Consider the following 18,033-nt stretch of genomic DNA (forward strand, 5'->3'; position numbering starts at 1 on the left):
TTGAAAACATTCAATCTATATTGATGACTTTCTTTAGGTTGCGCTCAGATGTTGCCACCTGATCATCGTTCGGGCGTCATGGCTATGACCGTGTTGATGTACTGAAACCACTTGCTCTTGTTCAAGCACCTCCCGTTAACGCACACCTGTAATAAATATACGGGCGGCCCGCTATGAAATTGGTGAAAGATGGAAGTCACTGAAAAGGATAGCCAGCTGTAGGACTCGAAACCACATCTTTTGGATTACCGGTCCAGGGCTCCACCAAATTGAGCTAAGCTAACACACCTCCCCATCGACCAAGGCCGCGTCATCTGAAGGGACACATCAACCATTCTCTCTCACTCATCCCACCCTTTCACTCTTACACTTTTCTCACTCATACACACAATCATACGACGGGATCGACGCAAGCGGCAACTGTTGAACGTGACAGAACTGATATGAACTGATGAGAGAACTGACTTTGTATGTATTTGTCCTTCGATTGTTCCAGCCTCAGAACATCACAATGAAAAAAAATGGCTAGGAAGCAAGCGAGGTGGTGAAAATGATGCATAATGCAGAACCCCGAGACCAGGGAACACGAAAGGACAGACACAACACGAAGTCTCAAAAGAGAAGTCTTGAGACTTCGTGTTGTGTCTGTCCTTTCGTGTTCCAGTCTCGGGGTTTTACAATATGCATCAGAACATCAGTTCTCTCATGAAATTGGGTCTGGTAAACTGCAGACACTGCCCACTAGTAGGCAAGTATCACGGATCGTTGCATGATGAATACAAGCCAAGTTATAACAGATAACAGGAGGAAGGTTGTCTTACTTTTTTGTTGTCGTCCGCATCACAACTCGAGCCGTCAATGGCGTAATGGGTGAAGATCTTGTCACCCAGACGACGTTTCGGTCGTGGAGCTACGCACTGCAGCTTGCAGGCTGATGTATCGTAATACTGGTAACCATGCATCGTATAGAAAACATTTAAAGTTAGGAAAAGGGTCAATATTAGCTATAGGGTAAAATATAAGAAATCAGAAATGTTACAGTAACTGGTGCAAGACTGCACGGTAACTTACTCGAAAGAAACTTACTTGTCTCGTCTTGACTCGTTCTACTGAGTAAGACAACAACAACAGTAAATGAGGAAGTGATGATGACGAGTATGAACGAGGCAAGTAAGTTCCTTTTTTCAAGTAACTTCCGCGTACTGTAATGTAACTGAGGCTGACACGGCAGCAGAACGGGCCACTTGATCCATGGCTACAGATAAAACCTGGAGCGAGGCAAACACAGACGACAAGGCGTGGACCAAGACGACACGCTACAAGTTTTCCTAATCGGGAAAGTCAACACACACTCGTAGAAGGCAAGCGTGAAGCACAAGAACACACAAGACGAAATGGGAAAGGTAGAAAAAGGAACGGAACTTGGTCTTTTCTTTCACCTTTCAGGTCTGTCTTCCACATACATTATCTGTTGCTTCGCGGCCGCAAACACAGAATTTAAAAAAAATCACTATTTCTTCACTCGTGAGGGCTAAAGACGGTTCACTTATGTACCTATATTTTCCTAATTTTTCTATCAAGAAGACCTCAAACATTTCCCTATCCCATTTTAAAACAATAATTGGGAGAGAAATGTTTGAAACCTTATTGGTTGCACGCCTTCCTCCCAGACAGGTCTCTCAGCAGAAGGTGACAGTGCCAACTACTCTGTGCATCGTGGAGTTCCTCATATTAAATTCTTGCGGGTGCGGGTCACACACGCGCGTGTACTGTGCGGGTGCGGGTTCAAGTTTGTTTACCCGCACTCACCTCTACTCATTACATCTGTGACATTGCCCAACGTTATCCCGCATCTGCATTCGGCCAAGCTATTCTTCGTTTGCGAGGCAACATCCCCTCAGCCTCGGCCCGGAAACCCTATGCGCCATCCCTATGGACACTTCACTACCCCACTATACAAACGCCCATTCCATGTCTTAGGAAAAAGAATACTGTGCCAACTAGTTGTGGCCTGCCAACTGACCTCGCACCACATCTACAGCCACCACCGGAACCCAAGTCTCTTTAGTTGGGTCGTCTGCTGCTTTTTGCATCCCAGAGGATGGAATTGAGCACGCATTCAAGCTCCCTCTTATGTCATCTACCGAGGCCGAGGCATTCGCGCTACAGGCCGCTTTGAGACACGTCTCCTCGTTGGCGCCCAGGGCCTGGACGATCCTCACTGACAGTAAAGCGGCTCTGGAGGCGCTGGCCTGTTACTCTGCTACAGTCATCAGTGACACCTACACCACGATCATCGCCCTGCACTCTCAACTTGTATCCCTGGGACACGGCGTGGTGTTCCAATGCAGAACTTTTTGGCAATGATCGTGCTGGCGCTCTCGCTCGGCAAGCCCACAACACTGAGAAACCAACTGTCCTTCCTCTTGAGCTCCTCTGTGTGCCAGCTGAAAATCCGCCGCCAACTGCGCGCAGCTCTTTCAGCAAGACGCCGTATACGCACCAATGCCTTCCTTAAATCCATTGACCCGCTAATGACGCATGCTGTGCCTGGCCACATTCCGCGCATCGAGGAATCGTTGCTTCCTCGGCTGCGGCTGAATGTGGCACGAACTCCTCTTTAAGATGAGCCAAAGATCCATCATCTCTTTGTCCCATGTGTCATGTAGAAGCTGACGCATGCTCCATGTCTGCCAGCGGCATACGAAGATCACCCCAGTAAACCAGAGACGTCCAGTGAACATCCATGTGATGTCCTGACTCGGAGGTCTGAACGTCCCAGGGAGCATGCCAGAAATCCCATAGACATCATCTGTACGTCCAGGGGACGAAAAAATCTTCCCCTGTTTCACATTCCACGAACATCCCACAAACGTACAGTAGACGTCCATGGGATATTGACAGCTTTGAGATCGAGACGCCGCATGGACGTTTATTGGAAGGTTGAAGTTGCGTTTATCATCTTCAAAGCTAGCTAGCTGCAGAGCCTTACTCAAATTTCCTGCTAATACAATATACTGAAGCATGCATATCTTGAAACATTTTGTAGGAGTCTTGGGTGGGCTGGTGTCGGCACCATTAACGGACCCGTACATATAGAGAGTGGCCACCACATAACTATTTCGTTCCCCGTTTCTCCTATATGCCTGTTTCTGGAATTTTCCCATAAAGAACACAAAGCGCGGCGGTTTAAATAAAGCAAACAGAGAAATGGAAAAGCTCACAGTCCAAAAATATTTAAAAGGTACTAGCATTTCCTTTCCAAGAGCAAGCAAATACTATATATTGCTTGTCGCGCGAACTTCCGCGAATGCGAGGGTACTGCTCGCCTCCGAAACAAAACGGATGGTCAGCTGCCTAAGTATAATGCGATTACCTACAAAAACAGCAGTCAAGTGAGGAGTTGCGTGGTGTGTTAATTCTGCAACAAGGTAATGACTCTGTTTCTTACTGCTCTGGTTTGAGACACTCAGTAGGTTCATCCAAAGTCAAATTTGGAGAGTGCCACAGAATTCCGTATCTCTGCCTCTTTCTCAATGAGTGCTCAACGTAACATAGACGGTCAGTTCTGGAAGGAACGAAATCTTGCAATATTGCACAGGACCGCTCTTTGTTTCCGATAAACGTAATTCAGCCCCGGTTTGCACATACTTTTTGGTTCGTGATGCGATCGTCACAGAATGTCCAAATCTCGATGTACCCAAGATATTCTCTTTGGGACGTAGAGGGGATATACAGAATTGGATATCCCCAACAACTAAAATATTTTGAGGAGACATTCTGGACGTCTATGTGACGTCCATGGAACATAGCTACAGTTGTGACATCTGCGACATAGTTTTAATCCAATCAAGAATATCCATGGGACGTACATAGGATGTCTCGACGTCTTCGACGTCTGCGACACATTTTGGACGTCTCCAGGATATTCGTGGTTTACTGGGACCGTTCCAGTCTCCGGCGCCGTCTCGCTCATCTAGGCTACCGACAGCTTTCCCTCGCGGTGCTGCCTGACCCTACTCAGCACGCTGAAGTCATGTTCTGCGCTGACACGATTCGTTCGGGAATCTAAACTCATGGGCACTCTCTGATACATCCTACATGACTGTCTGCACAACGATTGGTGAAGGAGCTGTCTTTTCCTGTATTTCTCCCTAATTTTCTGTGTCTCTGCTGCTTTTATCTTCCGTTTGCTTTTGGGAATACCAAGCCTACAGCATGGCTAACCTTTCCCTTCTTTTTCTTTTTCTTTTTTTATCAGCTTTAAACATATACCCCCCCCCCCCCTTAATGATAGAAGTATTAGGAAAAGACAGATACATAAGTCAACTGTCTTTATAGCTCTCACGGGTGAAGAGATAATGTATCTGGAAGACAGACTTGAAACTTGAAAGTCCTGTCACCTTGTGTGTTATCGGTTCTTTTGCGTCACCCTTACCTTCTGTGAATATGTGTTGACTTCCCCGTTAGGGAAACTTGTGAAATTTATGTCGGACTCGAAATGTTGTTGTTCTTGTCGTTTCCATTTTGTTTTGCTTCTATTGCTATTCTATTCTATTCGAAATGTTAGCGGATTGAGCTTGTGTCGTCTTGACTGTGTTTGCCTCGCTCCAGGTTTTATGTGTTGACACGGAGGATAAGTGGAGTCAGTCGGGATCACGGTGTAAGAGGGAAGAACGTTACCGGTCGACACGTTTACGCGGGAAAAAGTCACTGAAACGACGTTTACCGGATCGGGATAAGCCTTTGGGTATTTCCAGCCGTGCATGATTTTACAGAACTTCTTAGCATTCATACTGGGCAGCATAGTGGTCCTCTCGATCTCTGGTTTACGCCAGTTCTTTTCGTGCAAGCATTTGCGTGTGGGAAGCCTGTAATAGTTGACCAGAGCCATGTGGTGGAAAAGACGAGGACTCCTTTCTAAGCATTTTTTTTTAGACGCCAAGTAGGGAAGGTTTTGTTGCTGTCGCTCCCAGTTATGAGGCGATGACGATATTAGGAAAGTTGAACAACTTACGAGAAGACGTGACGCATCTGCTCCATGCAGCAGGGTGAGAACTTGTAATGATTGGTGTCGTTGAAGACGTAACTCATAATGTAACCGTCCTTCCAAGGACAGCTTTGGGCCCCTGGATGGCTAGAGGACACCCACTGATCCGGAGGATCTTCATCGTGGACGCAACCCAAACTGACGGCATCAGAATGGAAATATCACTTTTATCCGGGGAAAAAATCGCGGGAGTGCATGATGGGAATGTGTGAATCTTCCATTGCCATCATCCTCAAGCCATTTGTTTTGGCGGTATGCCACGATATATCCCAGTGTTCAGAATCCCAGATATGAAAATACACAATACCAAAATCACAAAATGGCAAAATCGAAGCTTATATCCGCGAGGTCTGAGAATGACCGCATTTCTAAGTATAGGACACCAAGAAGATACGAAGGCAGAAAAATAGGCGATGTCAAGTTGCCGGTAGTGAGTAAGTCCAAGAGTGATATCAAACGGTAGGAGCAACTTATTTATTTACACGTGGTAAACGAGACTTTCGTGCACGAGACTGCACTTCTTCAGGTTACCAAAATATAAACATGGTACAGGAACATATAGCATACAGTTGACAGGGAGTTTTGGCATGAGAGGGTAACAGGGTGATGGAAAAGATGCAAATACACGTAAAAACACAAATACAAACGTAGGGGTATCTCATGCCAAAATTCCCCCGTCAACTGTATATATGTTCCTGTACCATGTTTATATTTTTGTAACCTGAAGAAGTGCAGTCTCGCGCACTAAAGTCTCGTTTACCATGTGTAAGTTGCTCCTACCGTTTAATATCATTCTTTGACTTATAGGATATCACTGCGCAACGTGCCAGATCTTCGCGTGTTTTCGATGTCCATATTGAAGTCGTTTTGAGCGAATGAAATGCATATTTTAGCGACGGTTAGGCTTAGCAGTGCGGACGCCCTGGAGCTCCGTTGGGTAGCCAGAGGCCTATATATATAGTGCTGTATATTGAGACCGAGGTTACTGCGAGACTGTGCCGATTTGGGGGATATGATTTGATTTTCATTTGGTTCGATTTGATGTTTTCTGGCGCAACAACAGCAAAGGTCGATTTGGATGAATGTGAGGGGGGAAGGAGGGAATATGTTCATTAAGAAAAAAGAAAGGAAAGGTCAGCCAGAGGGAGGTCGGCTTGCTATTCCAAAAAATGGAAAATGGGGGAAGAAAAGCAAAGGAGAAGAAAAAAGGAGAAAAGGGGAAGAAAATGAAAAGAAGAAAAGAAAGGAAAGAATAAGAAAAAGAACTAAAATTGAAAAGTCACACTGAATGACTGGGATTTTGAACATGTGGGATATTTGGATACCCAGAACATCGTCTCTAGCGCGTACAAGATAATTAATTAATTAATGTAACTCACGTGTGGGCCACTTCGTGCGCAAACAGATGCGTACCGTCGTACGACAGAGGTGTGTCTTCGCTCTCTCCAAATTTGTATTGTGTGCAGGCTGATCCGCAAAATGCGTAGCCTGCATGCATTCGAATATGGTTAAATAAGTTTTTTTTTTTTTTAATGTTGCTTATAGATTTCAAAGATTAATATATTTCTGTGCCGTTATTTGAAGGAACCACGGGAAAGTAAAAGACTGGCAGGTTTATATAGGAAACGGGCTGAACGCAAACTCTCAACAAAACTAGTTTTTTTTGTTTGTTTTTTGTTTTAATTTCTACGCAGCATGCCCTTATGATAATAACATGATTTTCGTTTTTGGCAACAAGTAACAATCGCATGACCGATGTCCTTGATATGCCCACCCTCTGAGCTCTCTCAGAGATGCTGCGTCACCAATAATTAGTGCTTCCGGATTTATCCGAAAAAAAAATCCGTTTTGGGGGCTCCAGTAACCGAAAAAAATTAGCAAGAAAAGCAGTGTGTAGCTTCCTTTTATGGCCGCGACACGGCCTTAAAGAAGCACCGAGGTGATTTTTACTTATATGTATTTATTTTTGGCAGCGGCGTGTTCTGCAACGAACAAAGTGAGCTCCTGCGAAAGAACGATCGGGCGCTTCGAGCCTTGCTACATGTTCCAAGTTGACTTTACATCAATTTGTTTTATGCTCTTGGTATCATACTCCCCCACTGGTCGTTACACTCTGCACGAACCTGGGGCACACAGTTGCCAGAGTTAGCTGTCCATATTTTCGCAATTTGTCGGAGTATCTCTTCAAAGGTAACGTTTGTTTTGTATGGCCAGCGTAAAACGAGATTTGTTGTAGCCAATGGAGTTATAAATGCGAAGTTTTCGTTCTTGTACAAAAATACAAAAAATCGACAAACTTTTCCGTCTCACTGTGCCTGATGTTCCCCTACAACTAATTTCGTTCGTTTTTGTTTTCAATTACAGTGAACCCTCGTTATTATGACCATGGTCGTTCCCGAAAATTTTGGTCATAATGCAGAATTGTCATATTAACGCGGGGGATTTGCAGAGGTTTCACTGCATCGTTCCCCAGGATTATGGTCGTAAAGCGCGTATGTCAGATTATCGGGGGTCATATTAACGAGGGTTCACTGTATCTATAGCGGGGAAGCCCTTTCTCTAGATCTGCTAAGGGCCCCCCTTGCCAATAAACCTCTACCCGAGAAACGTCATCATGACGTTGGTAGACAGACTGAAACCGAAACAAATCGGAAGCGGGGGGGCTGGGTTCCACGAATGGACACTTGTTCGCTGCCTCCTATTGAAAGAAAAGTAGGACCGAAGGTCACGTCCCTTTCAGGGACCATCGTAATCCCCTCAAGACCGTGGCTCTCGGGCGCGACCTTGTTCCCCTCTAGCTTCGAGCGTATATAGTTCGACTCTACCAAATTGGTGGCGCTGTCGAATACTATGACGTCATTTGTTTACAAACAGGGAGAGGTCTATTGTGTGTCATCTACGAGTGCACTCTAAGAAAAAAAGGAGTAAAACGGGGAGTAATTGCAGCTTCTACTCCCCTAGTCTACAATTACTCCCCATTTTAGTCCCCTAACCCAACATTTAGTCCCGACATTTACTCCCCAGGACTGCAAATTGTCACTAAACTTCGCGAATGGTCTCCTGAATGCAAAAGTCTACGTAAATATGTGCCCATGGTCAATTTGAACGACATAAGGCGGTATAACTCAGACAACGTAGCAATTTTCCAGCCACACAGAGTAAGAAACAGTTAGCGCATCTTTCTTCGCAAATTATGCCCTAGTATGGCGCAAGATTTTATATCACTCGATATATCACGGTTGACGGTTTGCTTCAAAGTATTTTCATGCATGCGCACCAATTATGTACCTGGAACTCTTACAACAGCGCGTGAAATGCGGTCTTAACTCTGTGACATTCATTTACTCCTGTGCATTTACTCCCGAAAGGGACTATTTTTTGTGGCAATGCAATTACTCCCCAAAAGGAGTAAAAGTACTCCTTTTTTTCTTAGAGTGTGGAAAGGAAAATGAACAAACTCGGTGGTTACTGAAAGTTGTGTTCTTAATAGATTGCAACGCACCTGATACACCAACTGTACGTGTGGGACCTTCCCCTATGATCATGTCTAACCTGGGGGGGTGGGGGATAAAAAAGTCACATATGAAAACTGAGCGTTTTGCGGTACAAAGCAGCACTTACGCAGTGACGAAGAAGACAATGTCGACTTGGAGGAAAAAATCGTATTTTCGGAACTGTTCCATGAGACCGTTCATAGTCAACCCGGTGTCCATAAGGAGTTTGTACGTAGGATCACGCACCACGTACGGTTCATCTTCTTTCTACAATAATACTCAGTGTATACACAGAGCGTTGTCTTTTAGGTTTAAACCCGCTTTTACCCCTTGATTCGGGTATCCCCCGATCGCTTACGGTAAAACCCGAAAACGCTTTCACGGATACCTCACAGGGTTTAAGGCTGTATGTCAGGTACGGCCATTTTTTAATGCCGTAACCTTAAACGCCGTATATGTGAATGAGCGACCGGTACTTACCCTTTTGTTGATAGTAAGTCCAACGATACGAATTTGAACCTTTGGGTTGTTCATCGACTTGTATCTCAAGTTCACCTGCGGAACAAGGGGAAAATTTTAGGGCTGTGCGCGAATAAAGCATTTTAAGTTCGAAGTCAATGGAACTATGACGAAAACGAATACAAAGGCAGCCTTGGGAATTAACTTGTATCTGTAACTATAGTTACTTTTTGCACTTACTAGTTACAGTAATTACTGACATTTCAAAAGGAGTAATTGTAACTCTTTATACTGTTTTTGCAGGCTAACTGTAACGTGGTTACTTTTTTGAGTAGCTTACCACGAATGTAGGAAGGGAATAGAAATATGACTTCAGCAAGTACGTATCGAGTAGTTGTAACAGAAGGGACCACGAGAGGAATAGTTACAGTATACAAATGAATCGAATACATTTATGTACTATGTATATTCCACGGATACACAGCGTATATATATGTGTGCATTCGTATCTTCGCAGCACTCGCTCGGGACGTTTTCAGGACATGCAGCGTCGGGACTATATTCAAGTACGTATACATGTTTGTTATGAAGTACACATTTCCTCGATTCGATTTCCATATTCCATTCCGAATTTCCGAATTTCAATAGAAAATTATTCGGTTCGGTATTCTCAGAATATTGGCACAGCAGGGAGGGCAAGCCACAACACCAACTATATAAACATGGAAACAGAGCAGTATCAGTGTCTGTTCTCGTAACGTTTACGAAATTTCCCCATAATGGAAACACCGAAGGACGAACACATTTCCGACCGGAGAGGATGGCATTCTCTCGCGTTGGATTGTCCCCTCGGAGCTGGAAAATTGTGGATCAAAAGACACTCCGGTATCATAATCAATGCAGCGGTGCTAGGACTTGAACCCTAACACGACAGTGTAAAGACAGCCGATCGACCATCGATCGGTGTTTTCACATGACGTCAAGCGAACCCGTTTGGTCTCCATGGTGGTGGTCACTTGTTCGGCGCAGCTGCCGAGATCATCTAGAATTTGCTCGAAAATGAAGCCTTGATGACAGTGTTTTGAAATCCGGACGCGTCGGTACCCTTCTTTTACCCTAAAGACGCTTCGTCATTGTCGTTCTCACATTTTCTTTTACGAAAACTATGGTTGTCGCGTCTAAAAATAGCGCAGTTTGCCATCTTTCGATGGGCGCTGGCGCGAAAACTGACCACCGGTGGGAGGAGCTTACAGCATGCCACGTCACTGCCACGTCACAGCCGCGTCACAATGTGACGTACGTGAAACGGTCCCAGTTATAGAGTTATATGGCTTCCTCACCACGTTCAGGAAGATGGCGAAGTATCGTGTTATTGCAGTCTTATTGAACCCGAAAGCCTTGGCATGGTCGTACTGTACAACGACGTGCACTTCGGGATACATTGTCTTGCCATGGAAATCACTTCGCTCAGCTGAAATACGACACGAATGAGCTCGTTTAAAAAAAGGATATAAAGAGATCACACTATAATGCTCAACCTGCCTATAACGGGTTCTGGGTAGAGGTCCTCTTGCGGGCTCGCTGAAACGAGTCACATTAAAGTTGTTATCGCGCGACGTAAAATCACGAATTATCAAAATACCACAATTCTGACGTCACAAAAATCTCATAGGGGTTGTGACGCTATGAATGATCTGCTATAGTGCTCCCGAGTATAGTGAAGAAAAAAAGAAAAAAGAAAATAACGTTGAACGTGTCGTAGTTGACGAGCCCTGGCAGAAACAGAGCCCGGCTCTGGGAAGAAACTTTCGGCGGCGCCCTCTGGCGTCAGACAGCGTTGGCCATTTCTATTGGTTCTATAGTAAGCACGTGACTGATGTCAGTGCCGGTCTATTTTATAGGCATTGGTATACTATATTTTCTCCGCAGTAAAACTCTGGATGCGGGTTCACATTGAATAAATACATGAAACTTTGGAGGAAAGCAAAGGCAGTGTCCTCGCTCAGCACCTAAGCTGAGACGACAAGCGCCAAAGTTGGGTAAATTAACGTTTGAGATTCCTCATATATAATAGCCCCCTCGTTACACGGGAGGATTTATTTATTTATTTATTTATTTATTTGAGTACCCTCAAGGCTTTACAACATTAAAGAGGGGAACAGGATAATACAAAGCGTGTAAACACTAGGATTGGTTAAAATAAGTTCATATTCGATTCGCAATTGGAATTGACGGATACACAATTATTGGCTTCGGTATTGAAAAAAAAAGAAAGAAAAAAGAATTGGAATATTTGCATAGCCCTATACTGCAGAGCGGTTTAAACGGTAGCTTCGTAAGTCCTGGATAGATTTATGCACGAAATTCGGTCCTGAAGTAACGTGTGCAAAGCCTTCTCGGGCAACATGAACCTTACGAGGCTCCAGAGAAGCGAGAACTTGTCCCCTATCCACACCTCAACTTGCCGCCATGCTTTTCTTTTTCTCTCAAGTACTCTTAAGGAACTATTATCGTGCACTCTTAAAAATGAACTTCACGACATAGCACGCTTCCACCCAACCATCATCCCGAATGACAGCGTTCTCGCCCCTGATTTGTTGAAAACGGGAGGCGGAGCCTATTCTGTGCCGTGCATAATGGCAACAAAATAGGCTCCGCCTCCCGCTTTCAACAAATCAGGGGCGAGAACGTTGTCATTCGGGATGATGGTTGGCTAGTAGCGTGCTACGTGGTGAAGTCCATTTCTAAGAGTGATACTTCTCTTCTATAGCAGGTCGTCTGGCTTCAAAATGGCGGCGATGGCGGTTCATACGCTGTGGATAGGTTCTTTTTCTCATATCTCTTAATAGATAAATGGTCTGGAAAGTTGTCAGTATAAATGTCAGATTGTTACCGTAGTCGCCGTGTTCTGAATGGGTCTTTTCTTCCACACTGAACATTATGTGAGCCACGTGGCCCTCTAGGGAGCGTTCCAGTTCCGGTGCTGGCCGTATACGAAGCCTCGAGCCCAGGACGCCTTCCTATTGACGCCGAGTAGAACACAACCTCAGGACAACTTCAATGTAGGTTTCGCAATCAATAACACTTGTAATTTTTGATAGGGAATACCCGATCGTTCAATAATGATTAATAGATCCAATTACGTACGAATAATAATAATAATCGTAATAATATATCTTACCACTTGTACGTAATCTGTTTCCGTGACCATAACTGACGCCATCTGACGGGGATCCTGGTACAGCTCTGCGTGAAATTCTTTAGCGTCGTGCTGAACAACGTTTGTATCACAATTACCGTGAGTTGTGTACACCACCTTCACTCTTATACCATTCCCCATCTTCTCCCCCTCAAGCAATATGGGATAGGGTGCCGCCTCAGAGGCGAAATATCCCACTACATCACCGTCGCTTATTTGTTGTTGTTATTCACTCCTATACAATGTGGCATGCGTATTAGACCAACTGTGTGATTTCTTTTTCTTTTTTTTCACGCGATAGGGGCCTCGAAAAAGCACGGGCACTCCTCAACCTTTCCACTCCCGTTCCGGCGTTCTCGAAAAAGAACTCGTGGCGCTCGCGATGCATATAAGGCATAGCAGCCATACCCAACTAAGTCTATCCTTGTCTTGTCCCGTACTGTTTTGTCCACGTCCCCAACTCCTCAGACTCCAGGAGAAGCTACATTCCTCACATACCCAATTGCTTGTGGCATGTCGAATTTTCGGACGCATACGTATTCAGTGGGAACTCATGGCCAGGGTTGCCAGGTCAAAATCCTGAAACGTAGCCAACGCGCCATGAGAACGTAGTCAAAAGTAGTCAGCTAGGTGGTGGTGGAAGGGCTCGCCGTTGTCAAGTAGTCAGCTACCCTTGTACGTAGCCAATTCTATGGCCAATGGTGTGCAGGCATCGTATGTTGAATGATGGACTCTTTAAATGGACGGTCGCATCTGTTCCAGTCGATTTCGAAACTATAGTGTCATTTTGTTCCTCGTGGATCACTGACCACAGTATCGAAAATTACCACGCGAAAGAGTGGCGTGGTGTTATTCGATGGAAAACATGGCAAGAGCAGATGCCGGATGTTGAGAGTGTGCCGGAATTCCCTCTCAGGAAAAACGAGAGAACGTCACTCCTTAAGAACCAATGAGAGTGCGGTACCCAGAAGTATTCAGAAAATAGCCAAGTCACCATTGCCTAAATTTAGGCGCCACGACAACGACCGACTAGATTATAAGAACCATATCATAATCGGCAACCCCTCTGAGGAGCCCGTCCGCACAGTCCGCTAGGGGCTCTACTCATCGGCAAGCGGGATCTGCATCACGACTGGACGATGGAAATTTGAATTCTGAAAGCGCAGAAGCGTACGTACGACATCCGTAGCAGACGACAGCAATATCTCCTATGAAAACGCGTAGAATGATGATGATAATCAATCTCAGAATAAAACATCTGTGGAACGTCCACCGCTTGTACAGAAATACTAAGGTAAGCTGAAGTACAAAGCATTGGAGAAGTTGAGGAATCAATAACTGGGACGATGAGCAGCGCCACCGCTACCTTCCAAAAACGCGGCGCTTGCTGGGAACGGATGCCATGACACGGTCGTTATAATCTAGCAGGCCGTGGCCACGACAGTGAGAAAGTAGCCAAATCTGGCAACCCTGCTCATGGCTGCGCGCTAAGCTGCGGTTTACGTCACGCTGAGCTTTCTATACGTCATGGTAGCAGACGTGTCTTAGCCTCCAAGGCCGCCCTTACCTCCTCAGGGAGGACTCGTAAATTGAATTGTGCGGTAATCAACACAGTTGAGAGTTTTGATAGGCATTGATGCAGTTGTAACAGAGATAGGCATGCTTTTGATGCAGTTGTGACAGAGATGGGCTTACGTAGCTCTTGTGTGAGATTCCATCGTGAAAAGTGTGCACCATGAAAACGTCCGAGAAGACGGAACTGGGCTCCAAGTTCAGTACCAGCTCGTCATTTATCCGAAGTACTTTCGTGCCATCGTCGCCCCTGCTTTCCAGTATCCGAGGGAATACTATCGTGCTCTCGCCTGGGAAATTAATTCACACTTTAGGAAGGACACACTTTTGGATCCTCTTTTTTAAGGACTGACTCGTCAGTAGCTCCCTTGCAAACAATCTCGGTCACATCGGTTCCGAAACAAATAATCAAATTTCGTTCTCGACTACTACAGAAACCGTACTTCATCCACAATATGGGAAGACGATTTTTTTCTTCTTTTTAAAGAAAGCCAGTAGATTATCGCTATTGATCGTATATAGGACCAAGATCACGTAAAGACCGGGAAGATGGAATCCGGCTGTATCCTAGGTTGCCGACTCAAGTCAGCGCAGTTCCACCAAAACCCCATTTGTCTCTATACGTCGCTCATAGTATCAGTCAGAGTCTACAGACGGAGTCAGTTGCTTCGCGACACAAACGCGAAAAAAAAAAAAGTGAGCAATGCACCACAGTTAGCAAAGATGCCGGATGTTGTACGCACTTCACTCGCACAAAAATGCCTCTTTAAAGTCGAATTCAGTAAACTGGTCATCTTGCAGCAGCAACGAGGACACGGACAGACAAATCATTCACGGACATTTGTCTGTTCGTGTCCTCGTTGCTGCTTCAAGATGAGTGACGTCAGTATTGTTTTAAGTAGAATCGCGACGCAACAGTAAACGAGGAGAGAAGGATAGAGTAGAGTCACTGAATAAGCTTCGCTTTAGAGTATCGACACTGAGGTCCAAGGCAGAGTAGCCATCTTGTTCCCGCACCACAGCGGTACCATCCCCATTTGAGGATCAAAGACGACTAACATAATGCTCCCTATGTGATAGAGAAGCGTGTATTGAAGATTGAAGTGAGACAAAGTTGCGCGATAATCGATGTATTGTCCCACCAGAGCGTCCCGAAGATGTCAAAGCGAGCTCAAAGCCAGGTCCCCCAAACTCACCTCGGAAAAGCGTGCAACGAAGAAGGCCGCCACTAGATACCCCACTGTTGCCGTTCCGGATCACTTCAGCGCGCTAAGTTTAGCGGAAAAATGTTTTTGTTGTTTCTGCGAATGAATCTAGTCGTTATATGTCCAAATAAAACGCGTATAACAACTTTCTCTGTCGTGTTTCACTTTTTGGTCCCGTTTTTAAACGTGTTGAGCGGTCGGAAGGATCTAGTGCACGGCTGCGTGCACCACGTAGCGTACCTGTCGTACCAGGCGCCGCAGGCGCTGCAGTCGTCCATTTCTCCTTCGGTGACTTGGCCTGGCTTGGATTGTGCTTCAACTGGATCTTTAGCGCGCTACAATCCACGCAAGCCAACGTCTGGTAACAATGGGGTATCTAAGGGCGGCCTCCGGCATTGCACGCATCGGGATACGAACAAATACATGGGAAAATGGCGACCTTGGGGGACCTGCTCAAAGCCGTCAACTGCTGCTTGTAAACGAAAGCAACATTTCACCCGCGCACGATAGATGGCATCGTGCGCTAAAGTGCGCGTGGGTAGCGTGGCGCGGAAACAAGATGGCGCATGCTCGCTGTTGGAACTCAGTGTCGATACTCTGAAGCGTAGCTTATTTAGTGACTCTAGGATAGAGGGCTGAGTGGGACAGTCCTTGCTGGATTTCAGGTCAAACCGCGCCGTCTGTCGGAAACCCAGGAGAAACCCCGCCTCCCATGCCGATGACGACCCCTTCCGGCGTTTGAGCGTGACTTTTTTTTTTTAAATGCCGCGATGCAACTGTGGCACTGAGAGACAGATGGAGAGAGGACAACAGGAAGGAATGGGAGACAGGGATTGCGTCCTGGCACGACTTCAAGGGAAACTGTGCCGACATTCGAGCGCGACCTCACAGCAACTCTCGCTTGACCATAGGCTGCTGGTGGAAAGTCCCGTTGTTATTCGCAAGATTTTCGATCACACTCCATACATTGCGTATCACTAATCAATTTGAAATATCGATTAACAACCCCCAAATTACACTTACCTGATGCTGCAGCAGAGCATGTTGTTAACAGAGACCACGCTATCAGCGGAAAAAATAATCTCATAATTTTCGAATTTCCCATAGGCCGCCGCACAATGATCACGACGGCTCCTCTGCTCCTCTTTAATGTTATTGCGAAGCTCCGTTGTTTGTGAGACAATTGGAACCGTCAGTTAGACAATTTCCGGCGCCCTTTAGAGCGGGCTGTCCTTCCGCAAGATAATAGAGGATCTTCTTGTTCGATGAAGAGCCTTCTATTCATCCGCTTGACGAGCTTCCTGTCAAAGTGAGCCTGATATTCCTGCTCCGAGTATATCCAGCTATCCAGCGGTGGATCTTACAAATGGTTCTTGTAGCAGATATTGCAGGTTTCGAAGCAGGGGATTTGGGGTTAGAGCTCTATCCCAGTTCATATACCAGGAAAATTCATTCAAACCATGACAACTGCACCCTAAGAAAAAAAGAAGTAAAACGGGGAGTAATTGCAGCTTCTACTCCCCTAGACTGCAATTACTCCCCATTTTAGTCCCCTAACCCGACATTTAGTCCCTACATTTACTCCCCAGGACTGCAAATTGTTACTAAACTTCGCGAATGGTCTCCTGAATGCAACAGTCTACGTAAATATGTGCCCTGGTCAATTTGAACGACATAAAAGGCTGTATAACTCAGACAGCGTAGCAATTTTCCAGCCACACAGAGTAAGAAACGGTTAGCGCATCTTTCTTCGCAAATTGTGCCCTATGTATGTCGCAAGATTTTATATCACTCGATATATCACGGTTGCCGGTTTGCTTCAAAGTATTTTCATGCATGCACACCAATTATGTACCTGGGGCTCTTAGAACAGAGCGTGAAATGGAGTCTCCACTCTGTGACATTCATTTACTCCCGTGCATTTACTCCCGAAAGGGACTATTTTTGTGGCAATGCATTTAGTCCGCAAAAGGAGTAAAAGTACTGCCTTTTTTTCTTAGAGTGTGTTGCGGGATGTCAGGGCCGGCGTCTACGGGAGGGAAGGGGGAGCACTGCCCCCCCCCCCCATCCCCCGTGAGCCCGCCTAAAGGGGCGCAAAACAGACATTTCGGGGAGCAAGTTTCCCACTTGTCCGCCCGGTTACGAAGCGCAAAGTAGGCGCCGGTATACAGCGGGATGTCACCTATATATTGAAGAAAATTTAGACAAATGGCACCTTACGAGGTACATTGAAGAATCCTTGAAATTCACTATATAAAATTTGCGCACCTCACGATTTCGGCCAGCATGGCCCAGCACGTGTTGTTCGATGTACTCCGTTCGCTCGTGCAAGAAGTTTCTCCCCTGCTAGAAGCTGTTGGGCCATTCCGCGCCCCAGATGATCCAAAGTGGCCGATCAACCATCACCGGTATTTTTTTTTCACAAAATTTGTGCAGGTAGAAGACCCACGTGTAACAGTAGTTCCGAAAGACAAAATACATTTTCTTAGAGGCCTAAATAAGTACGGCAATTAAGAAAAGTATACTTCATTGTATATACTACTTATCAGTATATATACTTATAAGTATATTTTTTTTGCCGTTTATTCAGCCGCGCGTGATGTGCGAAGATATCGTATGTGATTTTTATGTTGTGGAATTGTGTAATATTACCCACTTTGTACGTTATGCGAAGCGGGCTTCTCCCTCACCCTCTAATGGCGCCATTTGCCTTCTATTTCTCAGTTTTTAACTGCTTTCGGTGGCAACTTGGAGTGAAATACTCACTGCCCTTATTGAGTGGGGTGCCAGGTATGGCATTACGGCATCAGAAAGTTTCGTCTTCGTGTGCGTAGTACAGTTTGAGACAAAAGTTTGCGGAACACCGGGTCCTGCATTTCTCCATTGGAGCAACACACTGGGAACCCGCTGAATGGGCCGGGGAAGGGGCTGAATACTGTAGCAACATAAAAGAGGTTTGGGGGTCCTGATGACCGTATACTCCCAACATAAAACTCCCTGCAAACGAAAGGCTTCCACCTGCCATGGCACCACGTTCGTCCGTCGTTATGTTAA

General features: G+C 45.6%; 1 protein-coding gene across 1 annotated transcript; it reads right to left on the reverse strand.

The window, feature by feature from the left end:
* Positions 1-16,136, reverse strand: LOC135401604 (venom metalloproteinase antarease TserMP_A-like). The gene is made up of 14 exons (XM_064634107.1): positions 16,003-16,136; positions 13,898-14,064; positions 12,185-12,274; positions 11,897-12,023; positions 10,546-10,584; positions 10,344-10,474; positions 9,025-9,099; positions 8,672-8,811; positions 8,553-8,602; positions 6,430-6,538; positions 5,018-5,188; positions 4,730-4,871; positions 822-947; positions 1-146 (listed from the first exon to the last, which is right to left on the reverse strand). Exons 1-14 carry the CDS (start codon positions 16,082-16,084, stop codon positions 63-65), a joined length of 1,533 nt encoding a protein of 510 aa, XP_064490177.1. The 5' UTR covers positions 16,085-16,136; the 3' UTR covers positions 1-62.
* Between the last annotated feature and the right edge of the window lie 1,897 nt (positions 16,137-18,033).

Source organism: Ornithodoros turicata, chromosome 7, assembly GCF_037126465.1.
Source record: "Ornithodoros turicata isolate Travis chromosome 7, ASM3712646v1, whole genome shotgun sequence".
NCBI lineage: Eukaryota > Metazoa > Arthropoda > Arachnida > Ixodida > Argasidae > Ornithodoros > Ornithodoros turicata.